Raw genomic sequence first — 20,602 nt, forward strand, 5'->3', positions numbered from 1 at the left:
GTACCCTTTTCTGGCTTCTGAGTTCAGTAGGTGTGTGTGATACAGACAAAACACTCACACACATAAACTAATAAATATTTCTAAAGAAATAGCCTTTTAAAATCCCACGGGCATGTCCCATCGTGTCCATGTAAAGCGAAGGCTCGGAGAAGCATCCGAGGAGGGCAAGCTTGGGAAGACACAGGTAGAGATGCTTACATCACACACCGGAAGATCCGGCTGTGCCAAGTTCTTTGTAAATTGTGCATCCGGAGTAAGAGTTTTCCGTCACTCAGGACCCTGCCTTTCCGAGCAGTCTATTTTTAACGATTCATAAACAGGGAGCATCTGCTTCGGGAATCTATCCTTTGCACAATACTTAGAAACCTATTGTTGAGGGAAAAAAAATCAGGTGTGTTTTTCTGTCCAAATTTAGTGTTAGAATTATAATCCTTCATTTATTTAACAACATTTTAGCTCCCGCTACAACTCGTTTTACATATTTTTTGGTCTGTATGAGAGATAATTAGGATACAAATCTATTCTTCTCACTGCAAAGGCGAAGCAGGCAAATTTGCTTGCATTCTTTCACGTAACTATGGTTACAGTCTGAGGGGAGATGGGATTGGAAAGGACCACCTTGGTTGAGTCAACTGCTTAACATATACATGAAAGTGCACATTACTACTTGAAAAAATTCACATTTATTTACTGTCAAACCGTGTTAAACTTTACACTGGATATTAGTGATAGGTTCGTTATTAACAGCTTTACACAAAGGGCTTGGAAGAAGAGCAGAGCTTTGCTGAGACAATTTACATGTCATTAGAACTTTACCATAAAATAAATTAATTACTAAATATAGGCAGAAGGAATATGGAAGAGTAATAGTTCTGTTTTATTTTATTTTATTTTTATTTTTTAAAAAAGAATAGGCACCTTTTATTCACTAGAAAGTTTGTGAGAAGTGCCCCGTGACCCCTTTGCCCTCTGTTCCAGAATCAACAGAGGGTTGACTCAAGACTTCCAGATTTCCCCACATTTGTGCAAGGCATGGCAGGACTTCAAAGAGTCTTCTCCCCCATAAAACACACTCTTTTGGCAATAAGAAATTTAAATGTAAGAAAGGGGACTAAGCGGTCAATGCAGATACCGTCTACAGTGGGAAATCAACAAAGGCGGGCAGGACTCACCATGACGGGCGGAAGGAAAAACATTACCTATTTTGTGCAACCAAGAGCTCGACACAATATTTTCTCCAAACTCTTTTAAAATTATTTTAATGATATCTTAGTTGGACACAAATGTATTTATTTGACCCTAGCAATAGAACAAAATATAATTTCTTTAGCCATTTTCTTTTTCATGAGAACAGTTCATTGTACAGTTGAGGAAACGTGAAATAAGGCCTGTGGTTTGATTGCTACTGGTTAAACATGGTTTCAATTGTTGCCTTAATGTAAGAGGTTTGCAGGGAAGTGCAAACGGGAGCAGAATCTCTCTCCTGCTTTTCCAAGTCTCATCAGGAAAAGTAAGATACAGTCAAGTTGTCCCACAGGATCTTAAAGCCTACGTCTTGTATATAATACAATGCAGGCCTACAAAAAAAAAAAAAAATGGTAGGGCCCTATTTACAGACTTAGTTCACCAACTGCCGTGATACCATGGCTGGGAGGGTCTCTCGTTTGTCTTACAATCTCTCTACACAGCAGCAGAAACGTAAAATACCTGGTTGGCATTTCTTTTTTTTTTTTCCTTTGTAACAAATAATTCAATTTAGTATACTCTGTGTATATACAAAGTTTTTGCATGTTTTATAAAAATTCACAGAACTGCGAGGTTCAGTCTATTTTGTTTTCCTACAGTGGAGAACCACGGGCCAGCAAGCGATCCTTCTGGCCGAGTTGGAGGGAGCTGTAAGGCCCGAGGACAGCGTCCTTATCAATTAATACTTGCGAGTGGCCCTAGGAATTCCTTAGCCGTACTATTAAAGACTCGTTACCAGCTGCATCTGTCCTTCCCTGACATCCCCCTCTGGGATGCACCCTTCTTTGTTAATGGGGATGATGTAACCATCGCTGTTGCCTCTGCTGATCTGGTAGCAGATCTGAAGCTGGCGGCCAGATCCCAGATTGGGCATACTTTTATAGTAAATGTCCTCGTTCTCACTCCTCCTGGAAGGAGACAGGTCCTCTGCCATGTCCGGGCTGCTCTCCGGGTAGGGAGAGTCTCTGAGGTTGGGCATGCTCGTGTACAGAGAGTCTCTGTTGGGGGACTGGAGGTGATCGTCAGCCTCGGCCGTCAGCTGGGACACGTAGCTGTCGGTCGCCTCTGGCTTCACTTTCTTCTGGGGCTGGTACAGAAGCGAGTGAGTCCGCTGAGGGATGAGCGGTGCCTCCAGCTCTTTGTGGCGGAACTCCAGCCCTGGGTTGTCACCATGCATCAAAGATGAGGCGTCAGCCACAATCGCGTCATCTTCACTGCTGCTGCCGCCAATCACGGGCTTAACCGGAAGCTTGAGCTCCAGGTTGTGGGATTTGTTGACCCCGCGGAGATTGTTGTGCACTAACTCTGAAATGATCATTTTCTCAAACGCGGTGTCGTTCAGACTTAGTCCACAGTCCACGACCTGCACGCCGTCGTGGTAGTCCGCCTTGCGCAGTGAATAGCTGTTGTTGAAGTTACCATTTAGCGGTAGAGTATCCATGGCGCTTGTGTCCCGGGCACTGTTCAGTGAATGTCCTGCAACAGAAAAGGGTGGGGTTACCGTTACTGCCTCTGCGCCTTCCTCCAGAAACTTCACTTTTCCTATACAAAACGTTTTTAATGTCGTTCAGGACAAAGTTGAATTTGACACCTAACACTCCAACAGTGCCAGGCTTTCCGCATTCCCCACGGTAAACAGTTGCAACCTTTAGATCACAGGAAGAAGTGTTATAAAAATGACACTGTTTTCCAGGGAGGGAAAATGGCATACAGGATAGTACTTTTATCAATTTGGGGGACACCGTAGTTCATCAATCAGGTTTTGGTCCAATTTTGACAGGTTTACAAACAAGACTTCGCTCCATGCCCTTGCATAGTTAATGCAAAGCAATCCGTTAGTGACGTTTACGTTTTTAAAGTATGAGACCATGGTTCATAAAATAAAATCAACAGAATTTGTCCTAAACAACACTAAATTAAAAAGGAACAAGCCACATAACAGAAAGCAAAAAGGCAATGTCCAACAGAAACCCACAGAACTAGCAAGCAACTTTTAAACAACGATCTAACATTTCCTTTTTCTGGAGATGAAGTTAAACCAAAAAAGGGAATGAGGAAAAAAAATGGACAGATACAAGGAATTCATGTGGAACAGAGTCAGGCATCTTTCATACTGACAGGACCAGGGTCCACAAACACCATCCAACAACACAACAGACAGCAGGTGGGGTGACTCACTCTGCATAACTCACATCATGTCTGTCTGCTCAGGCTATCTGGCCTAAGAGTAGCTGATATATAAAAGAAAGTAAAATGGTTTATTATAACATGATGAAGAATTTCTAAGCTTCAGCAACTTAGTCAGAGCAAGGGTTCAACAAATTAGATTCCCAGCAAAAGCAGCCTTGACTTTTCATCGAGGGCTTGTTGTTCTTGCTACTTTATGGTATGTTTCCCAGCAATGGCCTTGGGCTTCTCGAGGTCAGAGTTGGCCTCAGCCCTGCAGACTGCATCAGTCACAGTGACAGTACCAAATGCAAGACTGGCCCAGAGATACCGTAGGCATGGAGGGTAGATGCAGAGATGTTAGAGGGTGCCTAAGTATGGGCCACAGAAATTAAACCAAGAGGCGATATTAACCGTGGGATGGGAGAAGGTGTTGGCCTTGGCTAATACACATATTTTTAATTATTATTATTTCTAAGAGAATGAGGGTTTGGATACATCTGCTTGACACATGAAGAGAGATCCAGGAGGAAAGCAGACGGTGAGAACATGCGGGAGTTGAATCGGAGTTGCATTCTCAACAGACACCGAAACATGTAAACTAAGACGTCACAGTGACTGTGGAGCAAATGGGACAGAGTGAGAAGAAATGAAATGATCCACAGGAGGGGAAGTTAGGTTCATCAACCTCAGAGTCCTAAAGGAGGGAAGGAAATCATCTGTCTGCAGAGAGGTCTGAAGAGAAAACTATAAAAACAACACAAAACAAAACAACAGCAAACAAAGAAACCAAAATCAAATCAACAGAGAGGCATGAGGCACGGAATGAGACTGGCCACTGTGAGGCTGCTGCATTGTATGCAAGGCTTGGAGAGGGTCAGGAAAGCCCCGCTCTCTTAAAAGGAGGAGGGGCACGCTCTCTTAGTGATCACTCTTAAAGCTGCAGATATCTTAGAAAACTCAACGTCCTTCAAAAAAACCCATGTCTCTGAGTGGGATGAACTTCATGACCAGTACTGACGGACGGGCCAGCATTAGCCCCAACGGAAACACAGGACAAGCAATGGCCTGTCACTCACTGTGTTATAAAGACTCAATCTCTGCACTGGGAAAAGCCGCCTTTCCGATTATGGCTCCCTCCATGCGCTACGATTGTTATCGATAAGGGCTTCCTCAATTGACTTGATTAGGGTCCCTCCAATAAGTGGGTATGCACCACACTCTTATCAAGGCCATTGTGAGAACACGCTGGGCACTCTTAGGCTGTTGCACGGCTAAGGTGCCAGAATTCATTTTCCCCGGCAACGAGTGAGGGTCAAACGTTTTGCTTTCTTTCCTTTTTATCATGGCCTCCAAAGTGTAATATGATAACATGCTGGGCGGAACTCCAAAGGTGTTTTCTATGATATACTGCAGATTTAAGACCTCTCTGGGTTTGAAGAGGCATCTCTTTCTGCCCATGCTCAGGGAATTCACTTGAAGGCTCTGCATAGCCTGTAGCAAGATTACTGTGGGAATGCAGAAATGATAAGTCAATTAGTAAGCTTTTTGCCTGACAGTACTTGAGGCTTTCGAGAGCAAATTATTTCAGCATTGCAGACTTCACTGTGGACAGCATGTGCTGCGGACTTCTAGGACTAATGAAAGCCAGTATGCAGAGATGCACTGTTGGAATTTGATAACTTTTTTTTAATTGTTGTTGTTGTTGTTGCAAATTGTGAACCACTTGCCCGTAACATTTTTGTTGCAAATTGTGAACCACTTGCCCGCTGAGTCTACTTCATGACTGCTAGGTACGTTTTAATTGTGCCCGTTAAAAAATCATGCTGAAAAAATTTACATTTGATAGGCAAAGTTAAGTTTGACTCCCATACTTGTCTCTCTGTAGGTTGCTAGAGGAGAGCATGGAGAGAGCAAGGACGAGAAAAGGAGAAGAGAAGCTGCAGTTACGTCAACAAGGAATCGCAAGGGGAACAGAAACAACAGACAAACCGGAAACAACATTCTCTCTTTAATTTCATTGCAGCTGTAATTCACAAGTATGGTAAGCTAGGTTTAGCCAGATGTTAAAATTTACCAAGATCTGAAAAATTGCTCTTAAAGAGGCTTCTTAATAAGCTAGTAAATATGGTCAACAGGACAGGTGAGTGAAACCTCCCCCCTCCCCCTACTAAAAGCCACGGGTACAGACTGACTTGGTAACTCCTGTACCCCCAAGTTTCTTACAAAACAGGAAAACTACATAAAGCTGCACTATACTATAGTTCGATTCTGTTGATAACGCCTGGTGTAGCTCTCTACACCCGGTCATCCAGATTAGCTTTAGCTAGCTCATTCCAGAAGCAAAATTTGTCAGCAAGGTTTAGAGTCAACTGAACAATATATTATATTATATAGATAGGATACCTCTAAATGATATAAATCTTGAAGATGGGCTCTCGGACCATGTGATGTCAGTCCTGTAATAATATATTAAGATTTATGCCACCTGCGTCAAAAACATGGACAATTACTGCAAACCTATCTCGACTGAGCTACTATAATATAGTGCAGTTTTATAAGCCTAGCACTCTCTAATCTGAGAAAGTAAAGACGGAAAAATAATAAATATACGGCCCTGAGTCACTTTAGAAATCACCTCAGAGCTCTGTTTAGCAGCACAGAAAGACAGTTTCATTTGTAAGTGTAAGCACACCTGGTGAGTTAAACACAGGAGCTGAAGGGGCATTACATACAACTGTTTCAGCGAGCAATGTGTTATAGGGGTTGTTAGTGCCGTGGGGTCGAAGAAGAGGGTTTGTTAGTAGGTAATTGCCAGTCATTCCTAAAGCAAAGAAACAGAGAAAGAATCCATCAGTGCTTGTTTCAGGGTTACAGTTGCAGTATTTTTAGTTCATTCTCGGGCAGTGGGCAGGGCTGGCAATGGGAAGGCCGCTGGAGTTTCCCTGACTCTATTTGAACTACTAATTTGGAGGAGAGGGGGAACTTAAATCTGGTAATTCACCGGTGCTTTCTAAGTCTCCCAAGTAAACACCTGCTGAGAATGACATTTACTAATTTATACAAAAATCACTGTTAAACAAAAATGGCAATTAAATGCATGGAGATCAACATTATGCTTCATGATGCTACTGCTTAATATTAAAACCCTAACCACCAAGGCCCAGCAGAGGGAATCTCAGGCTTTCAGACTTACAGGTGTAGGACCGTCCCTCATGAAAACATCTGTGTTAATACTGACTTGCACACAAGCGGGGGGGAGAGCAGCTTCCACAGACATGTAAGAAGGACAACAAACTGCAAAAGGCTGCACTTATTAAAGGCAAAAGCACGCATGCTGCTGGGGACGGGGGGGAGGCACAAGAATTATTAGACCAGGACAAGGATGTTTCTGCTGAATTCTCATTTGCCAGGTTTCAGAAGTGAGTCTAAGACTTTCCTATGTGACAATCACGTTAACAGAATTAGGGTGACGCCAGGCAAAGGTGCAACAGAGACTTCACTCACTGTAACTGCTACATGAGGTTAAATCAGGCTGGGACGGACGTCATACAAAAAGCCTTTCCACACACAGCTGAACCTCGTCATAACAGCGGTGGTTATATCACAGCTCGAATCAGAACTTAAGACAATGCAAAGTCTCCATACTCAACTGAAATGTCCTAAATTCTACTTGGAAGAACCCGTGGTCTTCAAATTTATGCCTTGATCTTCCTAGGCTCCTACATGTCTGACCTTTATCCTTTAGGAACTAAAATGGTTTGTCTTACAAATCTAAGTCGGTTATACTTAATACACGGAACTCTATGGGAGAACTTGGCTTATAGACTTCCATGCATCTTAACATACTACAAATGTTTTACCACTTAAGATTTACTTTAGGAATATAAAATAGAGGCTCTTTTGCCAAAACTATGTAAATCTTCAATGTGAATTGGCGCCATTTTACATAAATAATAGTTACTTCTAGAAGCACCTAAACTTGCACAGATGCCTTAGAGAGGACAGGTGTGTGCACTAATCAGAGAAACATTTTGCTCTGTAACAAGGTACCTTTTTAACAACTCATTTTTCCACCCATGTTCTGTTAATGTGGAGCTTTAAATTATACTTTCTTCTACTGCCTTATGGAAATAATATAAATCTATACATACTTTGATGACTGATGCTATAAGTCTAATAACTGGGGATCTAAACCCACAGGAAAGAAGAGGGGCTCCTCTAGAGACAGTCTAAGCTCCCACAAGCACAACCTTCGGGCTGTATCACGCTGTCCCCTGGATTCCCTCAGTCTAAGCTCGCACAAGCACAACCTTCACGCTGTCCCCTCGATTCCCCCATAACTGACCTTGATTAAGGGTAGAAGTGCTATTGATGTCACCTGAGATAAAAGACGATTCAGACTGCTTCCGCACGGTGTCATTCCACATCCTTCTTATACGGCTCTGTCAACATGGAAGAGGAAGAGAAGCATGGTGACTTCGATTCCTATGTTGTCCCCACTGACAACACATTGATCCACCCCGAATCATTACCACAGGACTGGAGTTTGGGCCTTTTAACAGCATCCTTTGTTGGTGGTCCAGAAAATGAGGACAGCAATACCGCTCTGTTCCTCTACTACAGGCTGTGTACCCTTTAGCTAAACACCTTGTGTGGGTCTGTTTGTTTACCTCCTTAATCCACACAGGCTTTATGTAGGCCAATCTGGCTGCAACTCAATCTGAAGCCAAGGATGCTCATGAGTCTTCAGCCTCCACTCCCTAGGGCCGGGATGATGGGGCTGCATCACCACACCTAAGCCTCACCTTCCTTTCTTACCTGTGTCTTTATGGCCTCGTTTAAAGTGGAGAATTACTAAATGAATGTGTGTCTTGTCTACTAAAAACTGTCCCCAGATGACCTGGGAATATGAATAAAGGATGCTCGTACCTCAACATCTGGACTACATATTTAAGAAGAGCATGAAACCAAAATCATAAAAAAAAAGGGAGTACTTACTACCTACATGAGGACAGGCAGGAAACAATTAGTGTGTTTAAACAGAACGTGTCTCTGCGGGCTTTCTATAAATAAGGTTAATTAAAGGCGCTGTCGAGCCCTTGGTTACCTGTGTACCAGAGGAGTACCGAGCACTGGTACGGGAGGTCGACGCCTTCACAGAGCTGTGCGGGCTCTCGGTCGGGAGGCCGCCACAGCAGTACCAGTGTCTGAAGCATTTGCCGTACTCTTTCCGTACCTGGATTAGGTAAGCACAAGACAGGGGACTGATGTGAGCAACCCCCTTCTCCCGCGCTCTCTCATTAAGCAATGAAGACAACCAACAAAGACTAAGCTTCCGTAAAGAAGACAAGCTTAACGCCATGAGGTTCAATGCAAGGTGCCGACGTATTAGTCACTAAAGTAAGCTCCGTTCTGAGGACAGGCTGGTGGTGGCTTTAAGGTTTCATCTGCAGGTGCTTTGAAGTCTCCAACTACTATGCAAATTCTGATTACACGGGACGTGGTAAAGGTCTGTTCTATCTGGAATAGTAACTATTATTTTGGCAAAAACAATGATAAGGTCTGATTTGGCGTCTGTGGAGCGCACGGGGCTGCTGCACTCTGCTAGTGCACAGGTACTGATGTGCGCCTCCATCTTAGGGCAACCTCTTAGTCATCTGTTAGTTCCCTAACACTGGAGCACGCCATTAGATGCCAGCGTCGACTAGACTAAAAGGAAGTTTGGCTTAACCTTCAATCAATCTGTGAGACCCAAGCCACTGAGATGGGCCTCTTTTGTGAGCTGTGAGCGGTACAAAAGTGGGGAATGGTGGCACAAGGGACTGTTGCAGGCGGGGTGTATCATTATACTGGTGGATTAACATGGTTTTTGTCCATTAAAGTTAGATTTTGACATTAAGATAGACATGGGAAAGTTGAAGACAAAACAAGAATCTTTTTCAGTAGCTTATAGAAGACTTGAGGCTATCCCTCCTCAGGTTTAATCTGTTACTTCCTTCCAAAATTAGAAAATCAATGCCACTCTCTAAGCACAACTGCACTGTCACCTTCTCAGTTCAGGAGAAGGTGACACATATTAGGACAAACATGAACAGCATTGTCCTTTCAACACATTTCCTGGGCCCTACTGTGCCCATCCGAACATAAAAACAAAGCTTTTATTTTATTTTACTTTTTTCAACTTAACCATTTTTATGTCATATCCTTAAGAACCTATCATGGCGACACCCACCGAGACACATACATGTAAGACTGTAGGCCATGTTCAGAAGAAGGGCAGGACACGTGATACTTTCCAAATGCCATTAACATAAAAACAGTGAACCCTTCATGCTCAAGGGTCCCAGATATAGGAAGAAGCCATCTCCTCGGGCTCCAGGGGCTAAGGCTGAGCTTTACGTCAAAGGTGGTGGGCGTGGCCTTTGGGCAATGACCAGTCTGTGACAGTATGCTTTGTGCTGGATGCTCACTTACATGGTATGTCATTACCCAGAAAGACGGTGGTTATCAAGGGTATCCCTGGACCGTTTTTAAGATTTTAAAGTCCATTGCTATTAAAACCCAGGATACCTTAGGAAAATTTTCTGCACACGTAACAGCTCTTAGTTGCTCTGAAAGGCTGAATAGCCAAGACAATGGCAATCAGAATGGAATTTCATCCAAATAACACCCTCCACTGTTGGTTTTGCCTAATGCCTATATTGCTAGGACTGTACATTATCTGTCAGTATTTTCACGTTCCACCATCATTATCTCAAAATTACAGCTTATTCAAAACCAATGGAAGTAACAACACCATCATCTCGTCAGGGCTGAAAACTTAATAGTGTTCACTTTCACCGTTCTCTTTCTCTGTTCAATTTAGTGACCAACTAGTAATAACAGAAGCAAATGACTCCATCAGACATGAAGGAAGGGTGGTTCCGGTGAGAGGTGTAGACATTCAAAACTTAAATGGCAGCTAAGTGTTTCCTTTCCTTGGTCCTAGCTACAGATTCATGGTTTTCATCCTCAACTTTCTTTCTCTCTTTCTCTCTCTCTCTCTCTCTCTCTCTCTCTCTCTCTCTCTCTCTCTCTCTCTCTCTTTCTTTTTTGCTGACTCCACTTCACGTGCATGAAATCAGGACACAATAGTCAGAGGTGAAGCACTGAACTATCGTGGGTTTAGATCTCTCAAAAGGCAACATCAATATTAATCTTTTGCATGTGTGGGTCTTTAAAAATTAATGCTATTTGTCCTTGGATTCATTTTCCTTTTGGACCACTGCATTCTTGTCAGTGAGCTAAAACTGAAGTTAACCTTGTATTGTGGTGAGTGAGTGTGTGTGTGTGTGTGTGTGTGTAAGCTTTTACCCATGCACAGGTATTTCACAAATTCTTCCACAAGTGAAGGACTCTTAACATAAGTGTCTAGCTTGCTGTAGTTCCAAACAGAGATTCAAAAGATGACTGTTGCTATGCAACTCTGTGTGGATGCTTATGTTTCTAGACAGGTGTTGCAGACAACTGAAGCCTGGCTCTGTTTACGAACAAGGCAGCTTCAGGAGAAATCGTCTCTAGACCCATTTTCAAGTCAAAGGCCAAGTGCACTGAGCCTCTCCCCCAGGTGCCCTTTACTTACTTTCTTTTGAAGAGCACAGTGGAAGATGAAAATGAACAGTCCCTGGAAAGCATTAAAGGCGGTGAAGAGATAGGCCATGACAACAGTCTCCTTGTTAATAAAAAGCAACCCAAAGGACCAGTTTAGGCCCAGGAGACACAGCAGGGCAAACGCGCCAAGCACCCAAGACCTGGAAAAAGAAAGTGGATTGTTTTCTTTTGTTTTATTTTAAACAGGTTCAACGAGGGGAGCCACACTTATTTCTCATTTAGTAACGACTCAGTAGTAGAGGTTGACTTGCTCTATGTTCACCCAAATTCAACAGCTTTTGGCTTTAACCTTCCATTGATTAAGAAAGAAGAGCATTTAGTACTGCAGCTTCCTGTGAGCACAGCAACAGCAGGTTTGGCCTTTTCTCGCTTCAGAATGAACAGGTATCAAAACTATATTAAAATGCAAGGTGTAAAATATCCCCCGTGGCTTTATTTGCCTTTCATGTGAATTTTAGTGGAAGAAAATAAGGAGCCCTTAATTAGTTCACTCCTATATTTTTCTTCCTGTGGTGTATGCATATGATATCGGATAATGTGACACACCCACAGAAAAGGTTAAATGGCAGATAATCACAGAAAGCCTAAACTTCAGACTCTAATAAACTAGTCAGAGGTGAGCCTAGAAGTTACAATGAGCTTATGGAAAGACCTAGCTGAAATGAGATAAAAACAAAAAACAAAACAAAAAAAAAAAAAAAAAAAAAAAAAACAACAAAAAAAACCACACACTTCGAAATAAAACTTCAAAATAAAATATTCTGGCAGAGATCTCATCATGAATAGCTTAAGGCGAAAAGAATTGCAGAAAACGGGGCGGAATGAGAAGGGCTTAGAGTCATTGCATTCCATGTCTAACTAATGATCTTACTTGATAAATGGCTTATTATCTTCATAGCTAGAAAGCATCATAAGCAGAAAAGAGAAACAAAATTATTAGGCAGAATTAAAATAGAAAGTAGTAAGAAATCATTTATATATTTTATAAATTAGTCAAAAGTAAGGAGGTCAAAGTGCAGAGGCAAGCAATTAAAAAAAAAAAAAAAAATAAAGGCACATCATAGTATAAGGGTACCAGAGCAAATTAGATACTCCAAATTAACCATAAAAATTAAGAGCAATTCATGATACTGACGGATTTGCAAAAAAACAAAAAAAAATTATATAAATCATGCCGTAAGAAGTTTGTTAATGTAGGGTTCTGTCTTACCCAGGTAAGTCCGTATTATAGTAGCCATCACAAACACGGTAATTACTGGTATAGGTGAGAAGACAGAAAGAGGAAAGGGGAGAAAAGAGAGAGACGCTAGCGATTAGCTCTCTCTCTCTTACCATGCAACATGCAATGAAGCTGATACTAACCTATTAAAAATATCCAATTAAAAAAATTACCCTTACTATAGATCTGCCATTTTTTAACATTAAAAATAGTATTTTTACAATCTTGGCATATCCAACTTTAATGTACCCTTGAATCCCCACGTCAAGAGTCACATTTTAAAAATAAGTCTGAAAATGCTTCCATAGCTGATTTGATGAATAAACAGCTATTAATTTTGGGTTAATTAGATAGCATTTTTCACAAATAGAATGTTTCGGATTTTATTCAACATTGAGACAAAGTAAACACTGTTTAATTAGCATGAAAACAACAGATAATCTTCAAGATAACAATAGTAATAGAGTAAATTCTTAGGAAAACAGGATTAGGAGGAGAAACTGCTCAGAATTCTTAAATCAAAAAGTCATTTAACAAAACAAACTTAATATAATCATATCAGCCATGCAAAGAGGACCATCGTTTGGAATCACATTTTAAATTCAAATAAAATCACTACAGTGACATGAAATTTCCACGAAGCCACAGAAACAATGTCTCCGCTATAGATCAACTCAGAAACTATCTACTTCTGGACCAATGCCCGCAATGTGGTCACGGGGAAAAGGAACCTTGATCAGTAAAATTTCATTCAGAATCCCTTCTACAGTTGCCAGAAGGCAGACATGCCTGCGTTCCCTGTGGAGAATATCTTTTACTGAGCTCATCAAGTATAACAGTTCAAATACAAAATACTTACTTAATGTTTTCCAACCTGCTAGAATCTGGTTTCAAAGTGTTCGAATGTTTCACCATTTTGCACAGCGTGATCACCAGGAAAATAACATTTAGCTGTTTGAACGGATAAAGAAACAAGGATTACATCACTGTGGACAGCGAGAAGAATGCATTTTGCAAATGTAGTTAATGAGTTCACTCATTTCAGGCCCCTCAGCATATGACCACCGGACAGTGAGCCCGCATCGTTTATGTGGGCAGTGACAGACTGTGAGGAAAACACCCGGGCTCTTATGACGGATCTAACAGGTCATTTGACATGGAACCGCAGGCTCATTAAGCCAGTAATCATTAAATTAACTAAAACAAAAACAAAAACAAAAAAACGCTAGATGAGTTTCTTTAGTTAAATGTAGTGCAAGGCCTAAAAACCACCTCCTAGAGACACTGAAGGGAATTGTGAGAAGTACATTTGCATCAAGCACCTGCAGTGGAGGAATTGCTGAGCTCCAGGGCCCTGGCTCATAGGCTTTCTCTTGATGTTGACCAGCTAACCACAGACAATGACACTCGCATGAGGTCCACTAAGGATCAGTAACCGAGAGTACGTCAAACAGTTGAGATCAGTAAGAAGGTAAAGTTTTTATTGTCTGCATACTACCTACCTAACCTTAAAAGCCATTCATCTATTCCTCCCATGTTTACACTGCATGAAACTTAGTTACTTCCAACACAGTAAGTCCTACTAAGTGTTCAGCGGAACGAACACTTTAGGGACAATCAAACGCAAACCGTGAGAGAAGGCATTGATTCAGAAGGCCTGGATTCCCTACAGGTTTGAGTGAGGCAGCGGCTCCCAGCCCCAAGCTGAGGGTGGAGGAGACCCCTCTTCTGTATGGATCCTAAAACCAGAGCTAGCCTGACTACCTCTGTACTGTGTCATTCCTTCATTAATAACCGCATGTGTTCTTTGAGAACTCATCAAGACCTGTGGCCGACTGGAACTGAGGGGGACTCCGGAGCACACAGTGAGGTGAACCGTTTCTGGGTAAGAGACAGCAGCATAACTGTGTTACCATCACACCCCTGGTCACCAGTTTACAGCACGGAATAAGCACATGACCTCACATTATTACTTCTGATTTTAAAATCAGGAAGCATTGTACAGCTGGAGTCATTAAAGATCTCCAGCTGTTCCCACTGATTAGTTTGGAAACAAGGCGAATACTTTAAGCTGTGTATCTTTTTTTGGTGGGGGGGGTCTTTGCACTTTATTATTCCTCTTAGATGTAGAACTTCCTCCTTTCAGAAGCAAAAGGAAGTTCCTGGGTGTAACCTACACACACTGAGAGTTGGTCTACCTTTCCATATTTACAACAAATATCTGTTTTGCCCTTAGGAGTATTTAACAGGAGTTATCAGACAGAAGATAAAACCATAGGAACAGTTCTTGTTTTATTTTTACAAGATTCTTCCAGCTGCTTTATAGACATGCTTTTATCCTCAGAAATGGACCACATAGGACTGTTCACCCAACAAGTATTTGATTGACTGGCCTGTGCTATACAAGGATGTGTTAATCCTGCTGTGGACACCTAAGACAGACTCTGCCTCTGAGAAATTAGCCACGGAGTCAACAGTGCTGAGTTTTTAAAGGATGGTGGGAAGAAGGGTTCATAACACTTTTTAATAAGGGCGGAAAAAGAAAAAGAAATCAACAGTGCTATTAATTTTCTCTTTAAGCAGCGGTAGCCTTGACTAGTAACATTGAAGAATGTCTGAAAGGCGGAACACTGTAGCAAGCCCAGCTCCGGGGGAATCTCAGGCTGGATGCCTGGGTATTAGTCAGGGTGGCAGCTGCTGAGAGATACTCTGTATTGAAATATACAAAAGACAAATCACTCAACACCAAGGTAAACAAACAAATGGACCTTAACCCTTGAATGCAATGACCTTCATTACAGAAGTAGATGAAATCTTTTAACTCTCTTTATCTTGGAATGCCCAGAATATAAAGGACGTGATTGGTTGGTTGGCTGGTTGGTTTTGATACCTCGTCTCTTTGCCTCCCAAGTGCATATACCACATCTCTCTTAACTTTTAAGGTTGCTTTAAGAAGACTGAAGTGATAGTCATTTTAATAATAAATATACAATATACTCCACCAAAACTTATGAGAGAAAAAAATACAATGAGAAAAAATTTCAGGAAAAAAATGCTCAAAGGGTTCTAGTACTCAGATTGTTTTACAAGTGTCTACAAAGTTTCCAAATTGAAGAAATGGAGAAAAGCTAATACACTGTGCCATAAACTTTCAGTTAACTCAGGCAAGACCTTTGAAGAAAAATGACTTGAAATTGCAGAAATAAGGGAGCAAGGGTATATTCAGTAAGATAAAATGCCATTATTTCAAAACATATTAATTATAAAAGGAGGCTCACAAGGTGAACTTCTGTGAGAACAAGAGGGCAAAAAAAAAAAAAAAAAAAAAAAAAAAAAAAAAAAAAAAAAGTCCATCTAAGTGTTTTCTCCATGCCTTTAATTAAATTTCACTGATGTATATTATTTGCAGTGTACAGAGAAATGGAGGGAATGTTTATGGCACAGATATTGAACAGCGGAAGAGCCCACTCACCACCACAGAGTGAACATCCTCCTGGAATGGACAGGACAGGGGAAGGAAGAGTGCATCTCACACTCTCCGCTGATCCCGAGTTTGAATACTTTAATGCTAAATTGGTCCCATAGAATCAATATGGTTGCTCTGATTTTTCAGGAGGCAGCACACCCCAAAGAATTATGACGTTTGCAGTTAGCATATTTTAATACACTTCCACTGCCTCCTCTACTTCCTCCTGACACTCTTAAAATGAAAGTATGTTGCTCAGACCCAGGAAAGCAGCTAAAAGCAGCGTCCTTTCAATGTATGGCTCAGAACGGTCCAAGAGAAAACAGATGACGCTCAAGTACACTACTGTCTACACAGAGTCTCCTGTGCACTTTTCTCAAGACATGAATGACTTTCTAGCCCACACTAGCATTTTCTGCTTTGTTTTTAAAGTAATGAAGTAAGTTAAATGGGAAAAAAAAGTAAATAAAATTTACTTTTAACTTTTCCCCCCCTATTTTACTTTTATTGTGCTCTACAGTAAGCTTTGAAAAACCAAAGAAATGACATTAATCAGACATTTCCCTATTTCTCACCGGAAGGCAGACAGTCCCTGTCCCCGTTCCTTCTCCTGTATGATTGGGACACACTCTTCCCCACCCTCTCTTCTTTGTTGTTGTCTCCACTGCAACACAAATACTACTGAACATTAATGAGTCTAAACATAATATTTGCGGATAGTTCACTGGGTGAGGCAAAGCTGTGCCCAAACCCAACTATTCACACAAATCAGTAAATGTATGTTATGTGAGCTATATTAGGTATGCATATCAACCCAGCAACCTAAACGGATAGGGTAGTAGCTGGGGATTGGGAAGCAGTTTATTCAGGAATCAATAGGAATTAAGCCTTCATTAACACTACACTGTGGGCTTGTGTGTGCATGTGGGCAGGCACAAGCCAAAAGGGGGCAGCAGGAGAGAAAAAAATTCTACTCAGCAGATAGACAGATAGATAGACAGACAGAGAGATAGATAGATAGTCAGAAAGACTATCAATAAACCAATCAACTAAACTGGGGCAATCTTCCAATGACTAATAATACCCAAATCAAAACTGCATAAATTATTGTTGAAATCATGCTTTGTTAATGTAACGGCACCAAAGAGCTAAGTATCCCTACAGTGCCAGCATGACCATACAAAGGAGTTTTTACAAAGGAGTTATTACAAAGGGAACGTCCTCAGGGATTAGAGGACAGCACAGTTTATTTCATGGTCACCAACTTGCTCCATTGAATCCCATCGGCCTGGGCTCAGCGGCTTAGCATTCATCCCATTGCTTGCAGGGCTGACACGGATATGATGAGACAGAAGACCAGCAACAGTGCTCTGCAATAACCCGGCTGAACTGCACATGTTCCGACCCTCTCTGTCCTCCCGGGAGCTTTTGCTACCTGGCAAATGCAATTCTAAGACGGCACTTGTGTCTCCAGATCCTTGCTGTTAGCCAAGCAGAAACCGATTTCCCCTGGACGAGCAGCCAGAGAGGTGTTCTCTTAAGAAGACTTCTAAGTGAGTATGTGAGCTGAACTCTCACTGAACTGAATTAATTATTAATGATGCAGATGGAGCTGTCCAAATGATTAGAACAGCTCCTGACGTGTCATGATCCAAGACTTCATTAAACCATCTCAGGCATACTAATGGTTTCCCCTGCTCATTACTAACTGGCACTTTTCTCATAGATATAATAAGTCCAGTGCCTGTAGGCTCGACATTCTATAGAAAGGCATTAAGTAGGAAGTTTTATTTCTCATAGTCTCTTATTCTTCTTTAGAGATTGGTGTAAAGGTGGATCTCTTTAATGCTATTATATTAAAATGGCTTTAACTCAGAAAAGTTAGAATTCAAAAATGTATTTTTTTGAAATTGCAAGAAAGATTTTGTTATGAGGATAATACTTACAGAGCCAGTATATAATATACTTTATACTATTAAGTTTCATGTTGAAATTAGATTTTCAATGTCTTGTATCACCCCAGTATCTACTTAGGCAAATGTGTTTTCTGTATACACATGCTATAAGATCTTATTTCTCCATTTAGGTGATATATTGGATTTCAAGATACTGTTTGGCTGGGGTGTGTGCAACTGCTACCTGCAGGATTCTTTGGGTTGTTTTTAGGTTGGAAACAATGTTACCCAAAGCCCTTTGCAGTTCAGTCTGAAGGCAGAAGAGAGTATAAATGGGAACAGAGACTAATAAATGGTGGGTATTCATGGAAAATGGGCAACACACTAAAATATCTGTACCCCTTTCTTACTGAGTACACCTTAGTTCATTTTCCAAATGAAATGGGTTTTATGTATTAGCTAGTGCTCACCTTTAGAGATGTAAGGTCAACAAAAGAAAACACATAACATTTTTTTATGTCCCAAACATCCCTAAAACAGCCTTTGTATTTAATTTCGAAGTAAGAATGTGTTTGTTTCAGGAGCTTCTTAAGAAGCCTGTGTCTTTAAGGATGGCAATGTTACCTGACAGCCATCAGTCACTTCATTCCAGAATGCATGGAGGGTGTGCTCACAAAAACTAAGAGCCAGAACTGCAGTCCTGAGCTGGAGAGGATAATCTAAAGAAAAGTCATCATCTCAAGAACACCGTCAGCAGTTTACACGGGCATCGGTTGCCATTTTCAGTTACTTTGTTAAAGTAACTACGGTTGGTTAAACAGTGCTTGTCAACATTTTAAGTTTAGTTCCACACCAAACTCTATTAAGTAACTGTGTGAGTTCCATGTCCCATGTCCTTCCCAGCACCTTCCACTGGGCTGCCCTGCCTGAAGTACCAGTGGCTCACTCCATCCATGCTAAACCTCACTCTTCTGGGATCACGCTTGGGTCTGCAAGCTTGCATAGCAAGCACTCTGCGGATCGAGCTGGGAGCGGGGAGCTTTCCTTTCAGAATTTTTTTTAAAAACACCAGTTAATATTAAAACGCCCTGAAATGTTTGAGTCACTTTCTCTTGGAAAAGAAAATTAAAAAAAAAAAAAAATTGTATATACCAATGAAGTATTTAAAATAACAATAGGCAGTGACTTTAAGAATATGATGTTTAAACTTGTTTGTTACCTTATAAGCTTCTAAAGGCTAGTAATGCCCCATTTGTCTGCACTGCACTATAAATGGGTCAAAAGGTTAAATGATAAAATTCTGATACTACACTTCAAATATGACTATAGATTCTAAGGTTGGAAGAATACATTAATGTCACTACTGCGGACTTATAGAAAATTCACTTAAAAATAAATTTTTACTGATTTTTCAAACTTATTTTAAGTCTTCCAAAGGAATATTTTTAGTGAATTTAAGTCGTTTACTATCCTTTTGTTACTCAAAGCTTCATAAAAATTTATGATCTAAAAGAATTTAAGGTATGAAAATTCACTTAACATACTAAGTTAGTATTAGGATAGAAAAAAACGAATTATGTCCATGTGCCTATTTAAAACAGCCAAATAATTCTTAGCACAGCTGATTGTTTTGTTTCATTTTATTCTGCTTTTGCGGGGGGGGGGGGGTCTTATTTTGATGCTGGTTCAGCAGACTGAACTAGAAACAGCAGAATGTAATTCTCACAGGAGACATGGTTTTCGGGCATAGTTAATTAGTCAAAGTATAACCTTCAATAATGACAACAGCCTAAACATGTTGTGCAGTACTGTCCTTTTAACAGGCGCGCTGACATATCCTCGACGGTGTGGATGGTTAGCAATGAGAGGGTGCAACATTGTTGGAGTCCTGTTGCAGTACCAGCTGGAAAGGCTGTGGAGTCCACTTACCAGAATAATGAAAGTAACAGGCCCGATGAAACTCCATATGAAATAGTTATCAACGTGAAGCCAGCAACTATTGGGAAGGAGACAGAATGTGTTAGGTCACTTTCCTGGACCCTTATGTTAAGCTGAGACACAGAGCCACAAAACTTCAGCCAAGACGCCACCCATTATTGGCCTTTGAAAACACATTAATCACTGGAGAGAAGGATTTTATTAATAATTCCAAGTTGGCTTCTACCTAATAAAGTTTAGAGATTCATTACTTCAACCTACAGCAGGTTCACTTTAGGCATGGGATGGGATAGAAGTGAGCTCTTCCCATCCCCAAAGGCCTGGGGCCTTCCCCTTCATTAGAAATGACCCCAAACACTACTCCACTCTGGGTAGTCATTCTCAAAATCTGGATGTAGTCTTCAAAAGTGCTTCTCGGGTTGATCAGGGTTGACCTGCTTTACAGAATTTAAAGGGGGGAAGCATTCAGATGGCGTTAGTGGCAAAACAGTCTAGAATCAATACATCCATCAGGAATGTACAAATGGATAAATCGGACGGGAAAACATAAAAGCTCACGGCTCTGTGGCATTAAAACATATGGCGCACAAACTCATTAACACACACTTTGGCTCGTGGTCCATATTTCATACAATTCTGAATCCTTACTGAATTTCTCTTATTTTTCTTCCACTATCTGTACAGTCATGAGTTCCTGGACTAGAAATAAATCTTATTAGCTAATTTTATCGAAGGAAAAAAATAACCAAACGGAGTTGGAAGTTGAATTTATGTCTTCAGCAAATGAAATGTGGCTTTTCCTTCCTTCTGCCCCTCTCTGTAAATATCTGTAGTGTTTAGGAACAAGAAAGAGCAAGTGTATTTTAATCCTCTCGAAGTCCCTGGTAAAAATATTATCAAGGCACAGCACAGAGGATAGAGTGTGCGGCCACCATGTTTGGGTGTCAGCAACACAGCGTGAGTTCACGAAGCGTTAGCTTAAGTCAGATGTGTAAGTTCAGGAGAATTTTTACTTAAGCC

General features: G+C 41.1%; 1 protein-coding gene across 5 annotated transcripts in view; it reads right to left on the reverse strand.

Annotated features, from left to right (window-relative positions):
- Nucleotides 1-738: 738 nt before the first annotated feature.
- ADGRL2 (adhesion G protein-coupled receptor L2) overlaps nt 739-20,602 on the reverse strand; it is a 133,028-nt gene continuing 113,164 nt past the window's right edge. For 2 of the 5 annotated variants that reach the window (XM_080915617.1, XM_080915615.1), the window contains 7 exons: nt 19,574-19,640; nt 13,143-13,234; nt 11,036-11,204; nt 8,522-8,650; nt 7,760-7,856; nt 5,818-5,870; nt 2,588-2,721 (listed from right to left, as the gene is read on the reverse strand). In XM_080915617.1, the coding sequence (XP_080771743.1) occupies nt 2,710-2,721; nt 5,818-5,870; nt 7,760-7,856; nt 8,522-8,650; nt 11,036-11,204; nt 13,143-13,234; nt 19,574-19,640 (619 nt within the window). In that variant the 3' untranslated portion in view covers nt 2,588-2,709. Of the gene's footprint in view, nt 2,722-5,817; nt 5,871-7,759; nt 7,857-8,521; nt 8,651-11,035; nt 11,205-13,142; nt 13,235-19,573; nt 19,641-20,602 lie in introns of all 5 variants that reach the window. The other 3 variants (XM_080915614.1, XM_080915613.1, XM_080915616.1) reach the window with 2 other exon arrangements.

The sequence above is a fragment of the Micromys minutus genome (assembly GCF_963924665.1).
Source record: "Micromys minutus genome assembly, chromosome: 4".
In the NCBI taxonomy this organism is placed as follows: Eukaryota; Metazoa; Chordata; class Mammalia; order Rodentia; family Muridae; genus Micromys; species Micromys minutus.